The sequence below is a fragment of the Parasteatoda tepidariorum genome, chromosome 11 (genome assembly GCF_982258835.1).
Source record: "Parasteatoda tepidariorum strain Cologne lab strain chromosome 11, Ptep-v5.0, whole genome shotgun sequence".
In the NCBI taxonomy this organism is placed as follows: Eukaryota; Metazoa; Arthropoda; class Arachnida; order Araneae; family Theridiidae; genus Parasteatoda; species Parasteatoda tepidariorum.
The window spans coordinates 86,362,672-86,383,025 of NC_141765.1; the positions used below are offsets into that span (position 1 = coordinate 86,362,672).

At 27.9% G+C, this 20,354-nt stretch overlaps 1 protein-coding gene across 6 annotated transcripts in view; it reads left to right on the plus strand.

Annotated features, from left to right (window-relative positions):
- Positions 1–20,354, plus strand: part of LOC107440096 (SCY1-like protein bma) — a 691,298-nt gene that overhangs the window by 570,821 nt on the left and 100,123 nt on the right. For all 6 annotated transcript variants that reach the window (XM_087154978.1, XM_087154980.1, XM_087154979.1 and 3 more), the window contains one exon: positions 19,153–19,368. In XM_087154978.1, coding sequence (XP_087011104.1) covers positions 19,153–19,368 — 216 coding nt within the window. The remainder of the gene's footprint in view (positions 1–19,152; positions 19,369–20,354) is intronic.

Genomic DNA, 20,354 nt, shown 5'->3' on the forward strand with positions numbered 1-20,354 from the left:
CTTTTGAGAGAAAGTAAATACAACGAGAGAAAAAAAAATTTTGAATTTTGCAAAACAGCATAAGCTTCAATACCAACCCAGCTGTTGAAATTTATTTTTTCAGTTTGATAAAAAGAATGTTAAGATTTACTCGTATTTTGATAAAAGATTCTTTTTTTTTTTATTTCCTAAAGTACCCACTTTTATGGTTCCAAAAGGATGGTGAGTTCTAGAAAAAGGATAAAATGTTAAGAAGAAAATCTTGGATAAGCAATCTACTGGCAGCTCACTTAAAATGAAAAACGAGTCGTATTGCTAAGTTCGATAAAAACGTGCAATAAAAAGAAGGAATTGCAAAAGGGAAAAACTCGGCAGTTTACCTTTGAGAGTCAGGATAATTCTTCGATTTTTCCCTTTCCCGTTTCCTCCACTTCAGAAGACATTAAACGCACTTTTCTACGGACGTAATTATCCTTAATTTTTCCTCTGGAGAAGAATATTTTTTGCACAAAAAAAAAAATTGTCAAACTATCGCAAAAAAAGTACTCGCATAGAAAAACTAAATATTTGAAGGATTGCATATTTTTAACTTTGACTTTATTATAACGCGAGAATGAACATATACGCGGATTAAGTTTACGGCTGGATTCTAGTGTCATTATTTTTGAATGGTTCTTTCATTCAAAAAAGCAGTGCTTTGAATTTTATTGCTGTTCGCAATATATATGTTGAAATTATGTGTTTTTTCTAGTAAATATTTAATATTTATTTGAATTTTTATGCATTTAAAAAACTTAAAAAAATATACTCATTTTAGATTTAATAATTAAAAGGATTTTCAGGTTATAAAAAGCAGCATCAGGAATAAAAAAAGAGTATAAGAAATGAGTCCCCTTAATATTTATAAAAAAGTTTACTTTGAGGTAAAATACTATTAAATGCTTTAAAAGAAATTTAAATCATTTTATTCTAATAAACATGTGTTAAGTTCGCAATCCCAATAAATAAAAGAGTTCTTTGGCTGCAGAATTTAATTTTGATTTTTTGCATAGAAGGACATTTTTATTTTGTGTCAACTCTTTATTTATTTATTTATTTATTTTTCGCATTAATTGCATTCTCAAAAGGATATACTATTTCCGTCATTTTTTAACCTCGAAGCATATGAAAATCTGAAGTAAACAACGTACCATAAATATGCTTGAAAAAAACAACGTACATAACTGGAGATGCTTGTTTTCTTGGTTGATTTAGAGAAAGTTGATGTATTACACCTTTTGTCTCCGTATCATTGCATACCATTACGAGATTATACTCGTATGGCAAGTAAGCACATGGCTGGCGTATACATTAATTAACCCTTTTAGTTAATATGCTCATTTATATACTTATCGTGAAATGTTCTAACTTCACGAATATTTTTATCTGAAATTTTGTTTTTTTTTAATTGCCATCAAAATTAAAATTTTTATTTCTGATGGAAAGTCACAATTTTAACCAACAATTTTAATATTTAAAGAGATTGTTGCATCTTCGGGTATATCGAAAATGTTATTTCGTTTATAAAAACGCTTTTCATAGATAAAGAAAAAATATTTGTTCAAAATTTAAAAAAAAAAGACTGATTGGAAAGCATACTTTTAGTTGCCTAAAAAGTTGCCAATTTTCAAACAACAAGAGCAAATCGCAATCGCAAATAGAACAAATAGGAGCAATCTTTTAACCTCTTACAAGAATTACGTTGAAATAAAATTCTCATTGCAAAATTTAGAGAGAGATTATAACTATCTCTAGTAAACGGAATTATATATATATATATATATATATATATATATATATATATATATATATATATATATATATATATATATATATATATATATATATATATATACTGCAAAATTTCAACAAATTCGGTCAAAAATAATTTCTTTCTAATCAAAATCTCCTATTATGCGTACAATAGCTTAGGCCTCGGAGGAAAAAAATTCTGTTAAAATTGATGTACCTTATGGTAATGACATTTCTGGTATAAAAAACCACAATTCTGGTTAGTAAAACCAAAATATACGATATTTAAGCCATTTATTTAATAACTTCTGAGTTCATATGATAGTGGTTTACCGGAATTTCTGGTTTTCAAAATTATAGTTCTTATTACGACACATTTAAAAAAAATACACAACTGAAAAGCATTTTTAAACGAATAATTTTTTTTATGCTTTGCTCTAAGGTATCATGATAAAATTGCCGAATTTCCCCGCATTTACCAAACTTTATCACAGACCATAGAAGCATATTTTATTATGAATTTTACCAAAATCATTACAAAACTGTTTATTTTCTTTAGTTTGACGAAAGAAATACAAAAACCTGCATATACTGTTTTTCAATGCACACTTATGGTGCACAAAGCAAGCAAAACTTACAGCTTTAATTTCAAATCATTTTATTGACAAAGCTTTGAAAAGAAATTTTATAAATGTTTATTTTTTATTTTATTTATTTTCTTAAGAGGCAAATGAATAGTAAAACTATTTTACAACAAGGTAAAGCTCTAAAATTTTCATATTTATTTCCCCTACGTGACAGTTAATAATGTTTAGAATAAAGATTTATTGCCTAACTATAATCCTTGAAGTAAACATAGCGGAGCCTACATGATTTATAATGGAAAACTTGACGAATATTATTTATTTATACAATACTAGCTTTTTTTTCTTCTTCATTTATAACTTATTTTTTTAGAATACGTTTTAAACAAAAATTCTTCCTTTTCTATAGCTCAGAGAGAAAATAATGATTTTCTTAGCATACCTTAATCCATTAGTCTTCTTATTTATTATTCTGTTATTGATCTGGAATTAAGAATGCATTTAAAAAATTTGCTTATTTCTCTGGAGTCTATAAAACATTAAAACATTTAAAATAGGTTCCTTGATAAATTAGAGTTTCACGTGCGAAAGGCTTTTGGAAATGCATTATTCAACATTAAAGAACACATTTTTTCCGATATCTTTGTAAAGGTTCTACCTAGTGATATACTACCTCATTTTCATTTCAATGAGTATAATATTACAATATCTTAGCAATAGTTTAGAAAGAAAAATAATGCAAAACATTACTTTAAACGCTTGAAAAAAGATATCTCTTAAAAGCTTACCTATTTTTTAGTTTTTCTAATAATATAAAAGAATTACGTATTTAAAATGCAATCTCTTTCCAACATGTGGTTGTTTTCCAATATCAGTAACAAAAAAAAAACTTTAAAATATTTCAAATTAAGTGGATTTTAAGAGATACCGTGTTGTTACTGGAAAATTCGTGAGAACGTAGAAAATACTTTTCAAGTATTGAAGAAAGGCATTTAATCTTTTCTCATAAATTTGGTTCTGTTATTGTAAAAATTGTTCCGTTTATGAATGGCCTTTAAATATATTGTGCACACAGAGGTGCTAACTATCACAATTTATCCGTAGTTTTTTGAGTTTCGTAATTTAGATTACGATCTTGACAGTTAAGTAATAAAAATTACAGTGTTTGACTATTTTCGTAATATTCTGTTAATAAGTTTGTTTTCCTTAACTATAAAAATGTATGAGGCTTTTTTGGTTGCAACTAATTAACGAATTCTAATTTAACCAAAGCCTAAAAAACTGATTCCATTTAATCAATTTAATTTTATCATTTTATAATGAAGAGTGAGTAAAATTTCAGTGTTGTAAGTTTTTTTAATTGATATCTTCGAATCGGCGTTACTTTTTTTCATTTAATAGGAAATGCATGCATAATTTTACTATTATTTAATACCAATATAAAATTAACTGGTAAATCCGCCTTAAAAATAAGCTACTTTGAATTTCGTAAACGCTAACAGTGCCTGTCAGTGTTATTGTACTTCTTATTACTAATAGCTGATTTGGAAAATGCACCTCTGTGCATGTAGCAAATCTTTTTGATAACATGTTTAACCTCTATGAGTGGTCTAAATATGACTATTACAAGTTGTTGTTTTTTAGTTAATATAAACTTAATTTCAGACGTCGGAAAAGGATATTAGACCTGGTACATTGAAAATGTAATAAAAACCTTTAAAAAGGTTGTTGAGAAAGTTTATTAGAAAATTTTGCATTTACAAATGATGAAGCAAGTAGTCAGCTTTTGATTAATTAATACCAATTATTAAATGCTTATTTTAAAGCTGAAATTTTATTCATAATCGAATGAAAACCATCTTCGAACTTCGAAAGCACAATTTATAGGCAAGCAACCGATCTGCAAAATAACCTTTTTTATAACATGAAGGCCTTATTAGAAAACAGTGAACAGGCCACAAAATTTTTTAAAAAATTAACAAAAGGAGAAGCAAATTCGAAATAATTTATACAGAATAGTTTTTCACTTTAGCTAACCATCATTTTTTGAAAATAATTTCTGTTGAATATCAGACCTAGGTTACATATTTTTTCATTACATTTATTGTATGCTTTTACTACCCCAGAGTAGTAACAATTAAAAACTTTTACCTCCTCTTTTGAAAAAAAGCGTTCATGATTCATAAGAAGTGGTTTATCACTTTTTCTCAAACTCTTCGAATATTTTATTCATAAAAGAGTGCTTTTACTATTTTAATGGTAATGAGCAAATATTTTATCTGCTATAGCTGAATACATTTACTTAGTGCCGAAAGTCAGAATTATTTGCGAAAAAGCTAAAAAGAAAACTTGTTCGGGGGCTTCTTGCGGAGAAGAAGTTAAGTTTCTTAAGAACAAACATTTTTCCCTTTTAATAAGCTATCAAAATTTCATACAGAGTTAAAATATTTGTTTTCAAATCCTCTTATTAGTATTAAACAAGATACTGCAATGAATTTTATTTACGTATTAATTGAGAAATTATAACCAAAATTACGAATGATAAAATTGACATAATAGGGGTTTTTAAATTCCAACCTAATTAAAGTATTAAATCCTGTTTTAGAGAATTCTATTTACGATAACATTAAAAAATTATGTTAAAAATAGAACTGATAATTATCTGATAACTGATTATTATCCTTCATTAATTTGCATACTTTTTACGAAGAAAAAAGTTCTGGTAAAAGTACACGGCATTGACATTTTTGTAAAAAAAAAGCAATAATAATAATTTTGCACTGTAAAAAATGGATACTCAAATTTCACGAAACCTTTTTCGGTTTTGACGAAACTGCTTCCTGCTATATGCTCCGAGCGAACATTTCCTTAAAATGACGAAATAGCTATCGTCACTTTTCCAAGGAAACTAATTGCGTCAATAGTGCTATTTCTTCACTTTAATTTCAACCGTTTTAATGATTCTAGTTTCGTTACTCTAGTTAGTAATCTCCAAGTACGATGAGGTTTCGAGTTGAGGAAATATTTTCGACATATTGCAAGCTGGCAAGAGCAGTGTCATAACTCTAAAATGCAGCATTTGAGAAAAATCAACTTAAAGAATACTATAAAACTTATTCTGAAATAGACACAAAACTGATACAACTGCCCTCAGCTGGATAAATTGCGAGTTAGAGATGTGACACTTTTTGAGCTTGAAGGGGCACTTCATACATATTTTTTATTGACAGACACGACCTCAAAATTGTTTTTTGACCTGTGTCACTTTTCTGGCCGGGGTGCGATATATTTGATAATTCTCGTTTCATCATAAATCATGTCATTTCATGACACAATAATTCTCAAAATTAACGAAATATTGCTCAAGGATTGCTAAATGACCAAAGGTAAGAGTTTTATTCCTGAGAGTGTAGTAATACAAACCAAAATATACGGTATTTAAACTGTTCCTTTGGTAATTTTTCCGTTCGTATAGTAATGATTTGCTGAAAATTCGGACGTTCAAAATTGTAGTTCTTATTATCATTTATTAAAAAATACAAGACTGAAAAGTAAATTTTACCTTATAAATGGCTTTCACGCCATACTATAGGGTATCATGATAAAATAAAAAAATCTTACCAGGTTTTACAAATTTCATATCTCATTATAAAAGAATATTTTATTGCTAATTTTACCAAATTCATTACCAAACCCAGTTCAGTTAAAATTAAATTGTTTTTTGGAGTTCTCATAGAACCAGAAACACAGTAGATTTGACCATGTTCTAATAGTTTTGACCATGCCATTTTTTCAGGGTAGATAAAGTAATCAGTCGTTAAAAAAATAGAAAACATGAAGCTATTAAGACGAATAAAAAATTAAACTTTATGTACCAATTAATGACTACTAAATAACAATATTTAAAAATTACATTTATTTGATTTAAATATGAAATATTATCCTTAGCACTTACGAAGCTACCGTTTTAAATATTAAACAAAAAGTATTAGCTGATACTTCGATTATATCCTAACTTAAAACATTTATTCAAACCTCATGCTATTATAAAATATTTTTCAATATATTATGTTTGCAAATTGAAGAAACACGAAACACACTTAAGTGGTTTTAGAACATTTATAGATAACCAATAGAATTGCATTGATTTCTAAGAGTGAGCTTCAAAAAGAGGCAATTACTCGACTTCTGTAGAAGTAAAAGCATATTGATTTTAGAAATTGTTATTGCAACAACACTTTACTCCTGTGTTCTGAATTTCAGTAATACTCTTTTAAGCACTGAACAAAATTCTTTAGATTAACTTTTTGATCAATTATCTTGCTAACAGCACTAACATTTCCAATATATTTCATTGGAAGGTTTATTGTTAGCATAAAGTTTCATTTGCTGAAGTATTTAATGCATAAAAGCATTTAAAAAGCATATTGTCAAGAGTTATTAACTGATAGATATACTATAATGTAACAGAGTTTTAACTAAAAACAAATGTAAAAGCATAAGTATGATAAAGAAAAATCGTAAATGTTTTCGATTTATTTGATCTTCAAAATTTTTCAGGTCTCGGTAAACAAAACTTATTTTAAAAAATATGAAAATACCAAAAAAAGTTTCCAATTCTCTAAACAAAATCTAAATACTTAGGAAAAGCAAGTTTTTTTTCACAATAGATTTATATGCAAGAATTATATATAAGCAAATAATAGGGGTACTCTATTTTGAATTTTTTTTATTGATCCATTTATTTTATTCGATTTAAGAAAAGTAATGAAATAACGACGAAAAGTATTTAAGAAAAATTTGCTGTATACGTCGTTTCAAAATATTTCTTTCTTTAAATCACTTAATCATGGTAATAGTTAGTGATAATTTGAATTCTGCATTTTTCTTTGATATTTTAATAACTTAAGAGCACTAATGTAAGTCCCATTTGATTAATAATTTCCGATTACACGCAACCCATGTGAAGAAAAACATAATTTTTCAGATATAAGACCTAAAGCTTAAAATAGCACTAACTATGAGGCTTTCTAACTGATTTCCTTAAGACCGTATAAGATACATAACACCAAATATATTTTGCAAAGAAGTCTTTATACGAAACTTCTCCATTTCCTAACTAGAAAAATAACTACAATAACGGAATGGGAAACCCTCTGACTATATTTTGCTAAGAAATCTTTATACGCAACTTTTCATAACTAGAAAAATTACCTCAATAACTTATTCGATGGTGAAATATAATATCAAAATATACGTATTGAAAGCCTTCAATTCGTAATTTTTCCGTTCACATGGTAACGGTTTACTGGAAATTCGGGTTTTCAAAATTTCAGTTTTATTACCATACATTTTATTAAAAATGCAAAACTAAAAATTAAATTTAAACGAATAACTGGCTTTTATGTCTTGCTGTAAGGTATGATAAAACTACCAAATTTTTCCCTATTTACCATTTTTTATCACACATTCTAAAACCTTATTTTATTCTTAATTTTATTATTTATTTTACCACAATCCCTACCAAAGCCCTTCTGTAAAAATTACCAAGCTTTTTGGTGTTCCATAGAGCCAGAAACACGATAAAGTTTACCATATTCTGGTAGTTTCTTTCTTCACAGTGTAGGAAGCACTACAACTGTTTTTCACAAAGAAATAATAATGCATACACATATACACATGCATACATATATATACATGTACACATGCATACATATATATACATATACACATGCATACATATATATACATATACACATATGCGCATACATATGTACACATAAATACATACATGTATACATATGCACATAATGTTAAAAGTTTTGCTGGTCAGTTTTGTTGTGTCGTACATGCAGAGTTACTAAGATGATTGGGGTGACCTAAGATATTTTACCGAGAAACTTTAGGCACTAATTTTAGCTAAACTGCTTTCGGTTATTTTTTATGCTCTCAGCTGCGCTTTTTGGTAAAGTTTTTGAACACGTATATTGATACTGTGTATTGCTTGATGGTAAATTTGTAGGCTTTTTTAATTAAAATCATGCAACTTTACTTTAGATATCCTCAGTATTTTTTACGTTACACTTTAATTACCAAATTCTTATTTTCAAGTTAAACAACTTTGAACATTTTTAAAAATTATCTTCCTGTAAACATTTTTAAACTCTATCGATTGTACATCCATTTCGAAATTTTTCCATTGATTTTCTAATTCAGTAATGCTTCTTGTACGGGGTAATGAAGACCACTAAATCTTTTATAAAATCATTATCTGCATTTTATCTCCGTAAAATTTCTAATAATATAGAACGATACACTTTTCTATTTGATCTAGTTGGAACTGTAATTAGTAAATTAGACAATAATGTGCAAATTAGACATCAGAAACTTTAAAAATATGGAAAATAAGTTTTAGGCTTTCAATTTTACTAATAAATGTCTTGAGTAATATAAATACTTTTTATCCTTTTGTTATTCCATTACAAACTAACAAAAATCAAACATTAAATTCTTACTGTTAATTAACCAATATTTTTAATCGTAAATTAACCATAACTGTTAATTAACCAATAATTAACCATTAAATTACCAAATATTGAGGGGTTACTTATTCACCTTGTTTTTTTTTTCTTTAGCATACATGTTTTAAAAATTTTATGCATATAAACATAGAATGTAACTGCAGAGTTAAGTTTAACAACAATTAAATTATTTCTAGCATAAATGCTCTTGAATTGGCAGATAATGGCTCAGGTAACACTTAATGACGATACTATTATTTGATAAATTTAGAAGAACTTACGAGATAAAATTACACCGTATGTAAAAAAATGCGAGCATGGTAAAACAAGAACCGTATTATTTTATTATGTATGATAAGTAAAAAAAAACGTATTGAAAAATAATATTTAGGAAATTAAATAGCATAAATTATGAATCAAGTGTAGATCAGCATTGATCACTGTGAAAAGAAAGCTTGGTTAAAACTGCCAGAATATGCTAAAATTAACCGTGTTTCTAGCTTTATGGGAACATCAAAATGCTCAGTATTTTCGATGAAATGCTTTGGTAATGTTTTTAGTAAAATTAACAATAAAAAATGGTTTTATAGCATGTGATAAAGTTTACAAAATGCTGTTAGGCCTAGTAATTTTATCATGATACCTTAGAGAATAGCATATAAATTATTTATTCGGTATCATTTACTTTTCAGTTCAGTATTTTTTTTCTTAATGTGTGGTAATAGAAAATATAATTTTGAAAATCAGAATTTTCGGTAAACCACATGAACCAAAAAATTACAAAATGAATGATTTAATAGCCACATATCACAGTTTTCTTATTAAATTTTTTTTTATCAGAATAGTCATAAGAATATAGTACGGTAATTTTACCAAAATTTTAATTATCTGTGAATAAAAATGCCCCAAATTTTCCAAAAATAAATGTGCTAAGACTGCGTCCTAAATGAAATCAAGTAGACGCTGATCAACACTTTTAAGATACCCTTAAATGATTAAAAGAAAAATGTTTATTAATTTTAAAAAATATATCAGGATCGTGTTTTGATTTTGTCGTAACAGTTACAGAACAATATTTAGAAGTACTTAAAAATAATTTCTAAATCCTTTTCCTGTCACACTAAAAATCATTTAATTAATTTGTTACTATTATCATATGTCTATGTTTTGCATATTTCTATTATCAAAAACATCAAAGAATAACCTTGAATTTCAAATTAACCTCTTTTTATCTGCCAAGTTTTGAAAAAATTTAGGCTCTTCTATTTATTTTCTTAATATTTTGTTTTTATTCTTCGTAGGAACAAAGAGATGCGTTCCTATAAGCGTTATTTTTATTAGCAGGTGTTAGAATTTCAATAAGGGAGGGAGAAAACCCAGTAATTTACTCAGATTTTGTTGATGACAAAAGATTAAAAAAAAAGAGAAGTTCCTTAAAGGAAATTACTTCTTTTCATGGCATATTTTTTAAAATCATTTAAAAGAGAAAAAAAGTTGTTTATAAGTCCTCAAGATAATTTTGATTCAAAAATAATTAGTTTAAGTACGGAACATTTTTCTTCAAAAAATATGAACATATAAACCATATTAAATTAAATTTTGAAAAAAATTTTTGATATAATTTATTTCTCTTATGCTAAACATAAAACTTCATTCATAATAATTGAAATTAAAATTAAATTTGTGCCTTTAATATAACTGTTTATAAATATATATAAAACTCAAAAATATTAAAGAAAGGAAAGATTAACAAAGAAAATAAAGAAAAATTATATGTTTTATTAACTGCGTTTAAGCTGCAAGTATATAGAATCCATAAAATAAGATAAAAATACGAAGAACATAAGGAAAAAGCTAATTTTTTAATTAATTACGTTTATTACTTGCTTTCTATGAATTTTCTTCTTTACATATTTTTAGAAAAATTGAAGATGAGGTAAAACAAAATATGTCATTACCTCACGTGAAATTAACAGGATTACCACAACAGGAAAAACCGAAAAGCAGTAACAAGAAATAACATACTCTTTCCAGTTACTACTTTTCGGTTTCATATAACCAACTAACATTCGGTTTTATACAACCTATTTTAATATCACCTTCGAAATACCGCAACAGGAAAAGCTGAAATTCTCTTCCTGTATTCCCAAAGTGATATTCAGTATGTAACTTCCAGTTATTGCTTTCGGTTTTTCTTCCAGTTGTGATATTAGCAGCTTTGCGCTGTCGTATACATGCATAATATATATATATATATATATATATATATATATATATATATATATATATATATATATATATATATATATATATATATATATATATATATATATATATATATATATATATACCAAAGAGCCATTACATTATGACCACCTTTAACTTTCAAAACTGCTAGCACCCGCAGTGGCATTGATTCCACAAGGTGCTGATAGGTAGTCTGAGGTATCTGGTACCAAGCGCTCACCATCTGGTCCTGCAATTCCCTCACATTGCGAGGGGGTAACGTGGCAGCACGAATTTGGTTTTCCAAGTAAGACCACAAATGCTCTATTGGATTAAGATCAGGTGACTTTGGGGGCCGAGACATGACTTGAAAGTCACTGGAATGTTCCTCGGCGATTCAACCCTTATGACATGGTGCATTATCCTGTTAGTAAACACCATCCTCCGCAGGAAAAACTGCTGCCATGAATGGGTGAACCTGGTCTGCAACTATGTTCAAGTAGCTTACAGACGTCAGGGATTGTTCTATGAGGATTATGGATCCTAATGTGCCCCATGAAAACATAGTTTCTGGGCGAGCCCATTGTTATAGATGGAGGGGGATCATAATGTAATGGCTCTTCGGTATATATATATATATATATATATATATATATATATATATATATATATATATATATATATATATATATATATATATATATATATATATATATATATGGCATTTCGTTCATCTATACAGTATCGACGGGAATTATCTAACTATGAAACCGATAAAAGTTTTATTTTCTTTTAGCTTGAACGAATTAAATTTCATTTTGAATGCAAATTTTATAGCTCATATATTTCGCGCTAATTTCTTACAGCATCTAAATTTATACAAAAATATAATTATATTTATTATTTAATAGAAGTGCTAACAAAATACCTGTCCATTAATGTTTAAAAAAGTTTTTAAACTCAAACTCTTTCTAGCAAAAACTAAAAGTGAAGTAGAAACGAATGATACAGACTCCTCTTATTGTGATTAAGATAGATCGTAGATCGGATCCCTGAATGACATTTATAGTTTGGAAAAAAGAATCTAACAACGATCAGAATAATGGTGAGAAACAAAATAAAAAAGGCATGAGAAGGAGATCATTAGATATAATCAGTACATTTGCCAAAAGTATTCTGGAATGAGAGTGTCGATTACAACTCCCTATCATCTGATTGTTAGTGTACCACGTACTGTAAGAAAAGGAAAATAATCATATATTTGGGTAAGGAAATGCCTAGGTTTTAACGCTAACGTCTTTTTCTTCTGGAAAAAAAGCCTTATAATATTAGATTCAAGTAGTGAATAAATATCAAGAGGAACATTAAAGTAATATTGATTTACTAGTTCCATTTCAAATTTGAAGTATTTGAGGACTAAAAATAGAACGTTCTAAGTCTAAAAGAGGAAATTGTTTAGTAGGGTGAAAAATGAGAAAAACTCCGACTTCTGATACTTACAACATTTAATATTTAAATATCAAAAATATTTATTTGCAATTCTAGTAAAAACATTGAACATTTCTCCTACAATAACAACAAGCCATCTGCCTTCTAGCATTTTATCACTGGCGCTTTCTGCCTTCTCAATTTCACTTCAGATGGCACCAGAAGGATCTTGCAGCTTTTTTCCAAGCTTTTATTACTAGGGTTAAACCCAATTGGTTGATCTTGGAACTTAAATGTTTTTTGCTAAAAAATAAAATTATTTTTGCTTTCAGCGTTTACAATTTTTTGTCCTTATTTATATGAAACTCATTTACGTTCAATGGTCTCGTCATAGAGTAATCTGAAGCTGTTCAAATAGCTACAGGTTATGATATTGAATTATTTTCTCCTTAACATATATGAACATGCTCAACATTCTGCCAAGGAAATAATTTCATTGGAACAAAAATAATATTTGCTTGAATAAGTAACCCTCAGCTTACTCACAATATTTTTTTTTAAAAATTCAGGAAATAAAATACTGATTATAAATACTCTTAATACTTTTTTTTGATATTTTAATAACTTTTATTGTATTTAATTATTTTTTGTAATTTTTTTATTTTGAAGTCGAGTAATGGAAGCTAAAATCTGATTGTAAATACCAATGCTTACATGAATACGTATATAATTCAAAAATATTTAAATTGTAGATTGAGAAGTTGCTTTTAAAGATAGAAAATATTTTTTAAAGCGCGCAGAATTAATATATTAAAAAATGGATGATACTTAGTTATAAAAACAATGCTTTCATTTTTATTTACTTTATTTATCTTTTAAAAAAAAAGAAATATTTTTAGAAAAAATCAGCCAGATATTGCTAACGCACCCAGACAAGGTTAACACATTTCTCTTACAAACTTTGATGTTGTAACAAACTTGCTACGGCAACTGAAGAAAAAGTACCCTCCTAAAGAAATAAAAATCTATATTCCATTTGATAAGTATGCGAAATTAGTCTTTCATCATTACATCTATTTGTTAGTTGTTGTTTTTTTCATTTAAAAGCAATGCTTCCATTTTTATTCATTTCGTTTAAGTTTTTTGAAAAAATTTATCTTTTTTTGAAGAAAATAGGAGTCTAATGAAACCAGATATTTTGAACGCAACAAAATAATAGTAACGCAATTTTCTCAAAAACCTTGGTGCTGCAACAGCAACTTGATTTGCTACAGCAACTTGAAAAGAAAAGTTTCAATTTTTAGTAATGAAAAATCTAGATCCCGATAAATAAGTATGCAACATCAATATTTAATTATTTCATTTATTATTTTTTAATTGGAAAACTATACTCTCAATTTTATTTATTCAATTTATCTTTTTTTTTAATTGAGATTTTTTTTTAAAAAAAAAGTTTAATAAAACCAGATATTGCTAACGCAACTGGATAATGGCAACGCAATCTTCTCAAAAACTTTTGTTAACTGGTTTGTTGCAGGTTTCATGGTTTTAACATGGTTTTCTGAAGCTCTGTCACCAAGGAAAATAAAAACGTTACAGTTTAAGAGCCATTCACTTGAAGCAAAAGGATGACTCTAAACTATTTATATTATTTTTTCGATTAGAATTATCTGAGCTTCACAGCGAATGAATAACTTAAATATTTCAAAAGTTATTAAACCTGATAAAAAATTGCCAATTTGGCAGCATTTTTCCGTATAGAAGAAAGCAATCAAAATCACTGCTTTAATCTCAGTTTTTGCAATTTCTTATGAGCCCAGATAATAGAGCATTGAAGTAAGTTTTTTAATATTAACAAAAATTAGACTACAAACGCTTTTCATGGCCACAAAACCATGGCTTTTCTTCATATTGAAGTTTTGCACCATTTTCAGAGTAAGCATTTATAGCACTAACCTTAGATAGGCTAAATTTGTCCTAACAGTCATGAGTAACTGTTGAAAACTCACAGCAGTTATGAAAATAGTATATTATTCGCAAAAAAGCATAATTTCATATGACGATGAAGTCTTCGAAAAACAACCTTAAGAATGAAAAACCTAAATCCTCATAAGTAAACCTAAATCCTCATCAGTAATGGAAATACTGATGCGACATCAGTATTTCCATTTCACTAGCTATTTTTTCACACTTGCTACAAATTAGCAAAAATATCAATATCTTTTAAAAGTTTTAATAAATAATAGATTATTGTTTCTTACAAACTTTTAACTATAAACTCTGCACCATTGCTTTCTGTGAAGATTTGACTCATAACTCTTTGCAAAACACAACCTAAATTTATATCTGGCGTGTATACAGATGCAGTTCTGGTAGATTTCTTGTTATAAATTTGTGAATATCATATTCTGAATTATTAGTTAGCTTCATCTTGGTCCTGCATTGATCGTAGTTGTAGGGTTTCTGAACATGCCAAAGGCAGTTAGCTACCTGTTACCGTGCCATTGATCCGAGTGAATGAGATTTACTTTAAAGCTATAGACTGGAAATACTGAAACAAACAATGAAATGTTTATTATTATTAAATTATTTTAAGATATTTATGAATTTATGTTAGTTTATTTTGCTATTTTATTTATACATATTGAAAGAATTTAACGCTTACTTCTTGCAAATAATTTAATTAATATAGTAACAACAAAATGTATAACGTTTTTGAACACTTAGAAATTTTAAATCTCAGAACCAAACTTAAGTGCGGAACTGTTTATAATGAAGATGTGCGTGTGCGTTTAAAACTAAATAAATATAGTGATACAAACATTTTGGAAAACATTTAAATGGTAGATTAATAAAAAACACAAATAATGGTATATTCTTTTATGCATGACATTCTATTCGGTAGTAAGTTTTTGCATTAAAAAAACTAGTTTAAATTCGATAAACAATTTCAAAGACGTAATTTATTCCAAAATTTACTTTTATTTATATATTCATTAACAAACACAAATTTTACAATATTTTATAAGGTTATATTAAATAAAGAACATAAATATACATACACACATATATATATATATATATATATATATATATAATTTGAAATCTAAATATTTAATGCATATAAAAATTTATAATTGATTATATAGCTTTATAAATTAAGCTAATTTGAAAATAATTTACAATTCAAAGCAACGGATTAATTTTTTTTCAATTTCTAAATTGAACTTATCGTACAAGTCAGGAAATAAGATAATTAAATACAAAAGTAATGATTTGATAAAATTGTAAGTTCTATTTCTTAAAACATGTAAGTTCATTAGTTTAACTGTTGATAACTTTTCTTTGAGATATTCATTTATTTATTTATATATTTTTACATCGAACTACCTTTTCCCAATTACCGCTGAATTTAACTGACACACGTGACTTCTAGACTCCATTTAAAAATAAACAATGCATAATTAATTGAGATTCTCTTTGAAACTTTAAACTTCCTAATTATTTTGAATGTTTTAAAAAAATAACTTATTGAATTCATTTAAACAAAAAAAAATATTTCACTGATACGTTAAACCCGTATTTTTCATTAAATATAACATTTGTAAAATTTTACGCTGCTGTCTATGCATAAAATTCAAATAATTTGCGGAATTAAATACTTTTATTAGCATATTGCTCATTAATTTACTTTCCATTTGCATCTGTTGCCCTGTCTTCCCGTTCTATTATTAAAGGATTATGTTAGTAAAACTTATTTTGTGGAATTGATAAACTTATTTTTATTGTAAATGATTATAATTATTTAACAAAGGCGAAAATTCTAACCAACTTTTCGCACTATTCATCATGAATATTAATTGGGCATCCTTTTCAGTTATAGGATTACATTTCGCACAAAAGTATTTTTCCTATTATTGGACAAAACCATTTGATAAATTGACGCGGTTCCGTTGCAGTTTTAATGATAATTAATTTAGCATTGTAATTTTTCAGCGGAGAATTTTCTCCCTTATTCAGTGTTATCTCTTTCACTGAAAATCTGATTCTCTGCCAGATGGTGAAGGGGAAAAAATTGTAAACAGAGTCTTATCTTGGATATATTTAAATATAATTTAATTTCCGGCAGTTCTTCCTTTTTTTTATTGCAAATTAAACCAGGGAAGTTAAATTGTATAATTTTTTTAATCATAGAATTACATTTCATTCTGAATACCATATTTATAATCGTTATTACTATAAAATAGTCTCTTTTAATTTACATAGTAGCACATTTTGCCCATGAAGCTAGAGTTTTGCACTAATGGACAAAACTAAGAAATGAGAAACTAAGTGGTAATAAAGCGTTGACCAAAACGTAGATATTGCTATGTTTTAACTCCTTCATCACAGCGGACGAGATAACTCGTCTTCTAGGAATACTCGCTGTGTTCTATTGTTGTATTAGAGAATATTGTTATTGATTGCAATTTATTATTATTTTTAAAGTAAAATAATTAAGTTTTAAAGGAATTTTCTTTTCTTGTCATCTGTGGAGGTCTGAACTGTGGAGAATGTGTGTGGTAGTAGAGTGTTGTCCAAATCGTAAGCATTGGTTTGCTTTAACTCCTTCACCGTGACGATCAAGACAGTAGCAATTTATATAGTAGCGTAGTTTACCCGTGAAGCTAGAGTTTTGCACTAATGGAAAAAACTAAGAATTTAGAAACTGTGTTGTAATACAATGTTGACCAAAACATAAATATTGCTATGTTTTAACTCCTTCATCACAGCAGACGAGATAACTCGTCTTCCAGGAACACTCGCTGCTCTCTGTTGTTGTATTAGTGAATGTGATTATTGATTGCAATTTATTATTATTTTTAAAATAAAATAATTAAGTTTTAAAGGAGTTCGCGTTTTATTTCAGTTTTAGTGCTGGAAGGGAACTCTAAGAGCAGAGAGTGGGACAAAGGCCCGTCATTGCCGCTATGAAAGTGTTAATATAAACACTTTTATTAAGGGACATATGTAACAGTGTACGAAAACAAGACATCAACTTGAATATCGTTTGCTCTCATAATCGAATTTTCAAGTAATAATTGTATCTATCTTATGTTTAAAAAGGTTTACCACAAATATGCTAATTAATTGGTATTAACTATTCATTAAGCTATGAAATCAGACATAAAAACGCACACACTCTCCAAACAAAAATACCTTTTTTCGACAGGCTTTAAATTTGACCTTAAAAAATATGGGAGGTAGCCGCAATCTGGAAAATATAATAATCGAAGTTTATTCAAGAGGGAGATTAAAGGTTTAAGCTTCTTAATATTAAGTTCACTTTTTATCTATTTCTTGATATCTCAAGAACGTTTGAAGTTATTCTATAAATTTTTGCCCACTAATGTACACTAAAGTGCCATTCAAATAGCGATAGCAATTTATAACAAGTAAGTCCTCTTCAACCGAAGTTTATGAGAAAAAATGAGCGTTGCATGGACTGCTTACTGACTCTACGACTGGGACATTGATTCAGTAGGGAGCCCAATTTGAGCTAATTATTCTTCACAAGGCACATACAACACGCTTGTTTACGTTTACTTTTACACAATTTGTCCGATCACAATTTTTCTCACCACTGTCCGTGAATTCTCGGTATACTCCAGACACGATTGACCTGGACTATTCTGGCACTCTGACAATTTTAAAACTTGAATGGCCAAGCATCGAGTGCCTACGATCAAAAGTGATTAAATCACCCATGCGGACAATAATTTATTAAATATAATCATAATACTAGCCATGTATGCAGTTACTTTAGCGCCTTCACATACGCATTAATGAGACGTAGCAGTACATAATTTTTACCCCTTTTTCCACTCGACGCTGCTGTCATTTAAATAGCAAAATTGTCACAGAACTAGAATTTTCCAGGTCGACAATGTTTAGAGTGCGCTGAGAATTCACGGATAACGGGAAAAAACTAGTGATCGAACAAACTGCAAAGAACAAATGATCTCGAACAAGCTGGCTGTACGTAGAGTAGGCGTACCATTACGTGCAGTGAGCCTTATTGTAGGTTGCCAGTGAAGCTCAAATTGGCACCCAGCTGAATCTGGAATGCAGTCCTATACTCAGTAAACGGAGTGTACAGTGCGGATTTTATCTTGTGGGATTCAGGAGTCGTGAGCGAAATTCGTTATAAATTTGCTATCTCAAATTCATTCTATGGTTTTTTGTGAGTAAATTTCATTTATCCAAAGATAATCTGTAGTAGAAAATAATAATATTACTTATAATTTTATTATTATTATTATTATATAATTAAGTAATAATCTTTTATTTGTAACATATGTTTTTTTTTGCAAAAGTATAAACTATGTAATTTTAAATAACAAAATACAAAGTTTGAACGAAATCGGACAAGTATTTCTAAAGTTATAAAATTTTGAAAAAAAGTTTTTCTTTAAATTTTTTTTTTACTTTATATTAGGTTTTAAAATCCATACCACTCTAAAAAAATCCATGTTTACTCAGAAAAAATACGTTATAATGTTAGAACGTTCTAATAATGATATGTAAAAATTTTCTATCGCCTATTTTATAAAATTTAACCCATTTCCTTTATCTTTTAACAGAAGCCGGTGCCTTGCCAAGCGTTTACGTCCAAATTGCCTAAAATGGGACAACCAGATCTAGATTTTACTGCACCAGAAATACAAAATCTATCAAAATGCAGTCCGCTAAGTGACATGTTCTCTTTGGGTCTTGTCATATGCGCGGTATATAATGGTGGTCACTCCATTATTGAAGCAAATCTAAGTTGCGCAACATATCAAAAGCAACTAGAAATGGTAAGTTTTCTTAAGTTTCTGAACTTCTTAATTTTTCTTAAACTGGTTTTGAATCTAATAAATCAGGTACTTATTTTTCAAATTGAATTGTTCAAAAAGAAAAAGTATGAAAAAGAATAGGTGAGATCAAGCTTTTAATGTAATTGATATGTTATTACAAAAATTAATATTCACTTTTAATTACTTTTAATTAATAATACTTTTAATATAATTTTAATTAATAATACTCTTTTTATAAACCGAAATTTACCTTAAATGTACATATCAATTCACAAAGTTAGTTTGGACTCATAACTGTGAATACTGTAGTGATTCCAATATTTAAATTTCTGTGATAATATTATTTATTTATGAACACATTACCCATTAGAGTATTTATTTATTAGATTAATTCTTTAAAGTATATATTTCCAACTTTTCCACGCTTTATTTAATAAATTCAACTCATTAAAGTATTTAATTTGCTTGAATTGCTTTCCGCATTTCATATATTAAATTTGTTTAATGCTTACACAGATTTAGGAAAAATTACTATTTAAACACATTTTAAGTTTCTTTTTTTCGCTTCTTTTTTTAAAAAATTGAAATATTGTTCATATTTAGAGATTTATTATTTTTAATGGAAGTTGTAAAATGTTTACTTTTGAAATTCTGTTAATAGTTATGATTTTTAACTGACATTAAACGCTCATTTATCAAACTACTTGCAGGGATAACCTGGTTCAGCAGGATGCTGGACTCACTCTCGTGAGAACGGGAGTTTGAATTTAGCCAGCCTAAGACTCCCCGTGCAGTCAATGGTGGCTGGTGCACGTTAAATTTGTCGGGTCACAATGTCCTCCATGCTCCAATAACAAATTATACATCTGGGGGTACTGAATTGGAGAATGATATTTCTCTGGTTCAGTTCAAAATTATGATCTGTGTATGAATTAATGGATGTATGAATATGTCCGCCCTATAAACGGGTGTGGCAAAAGTTGAAT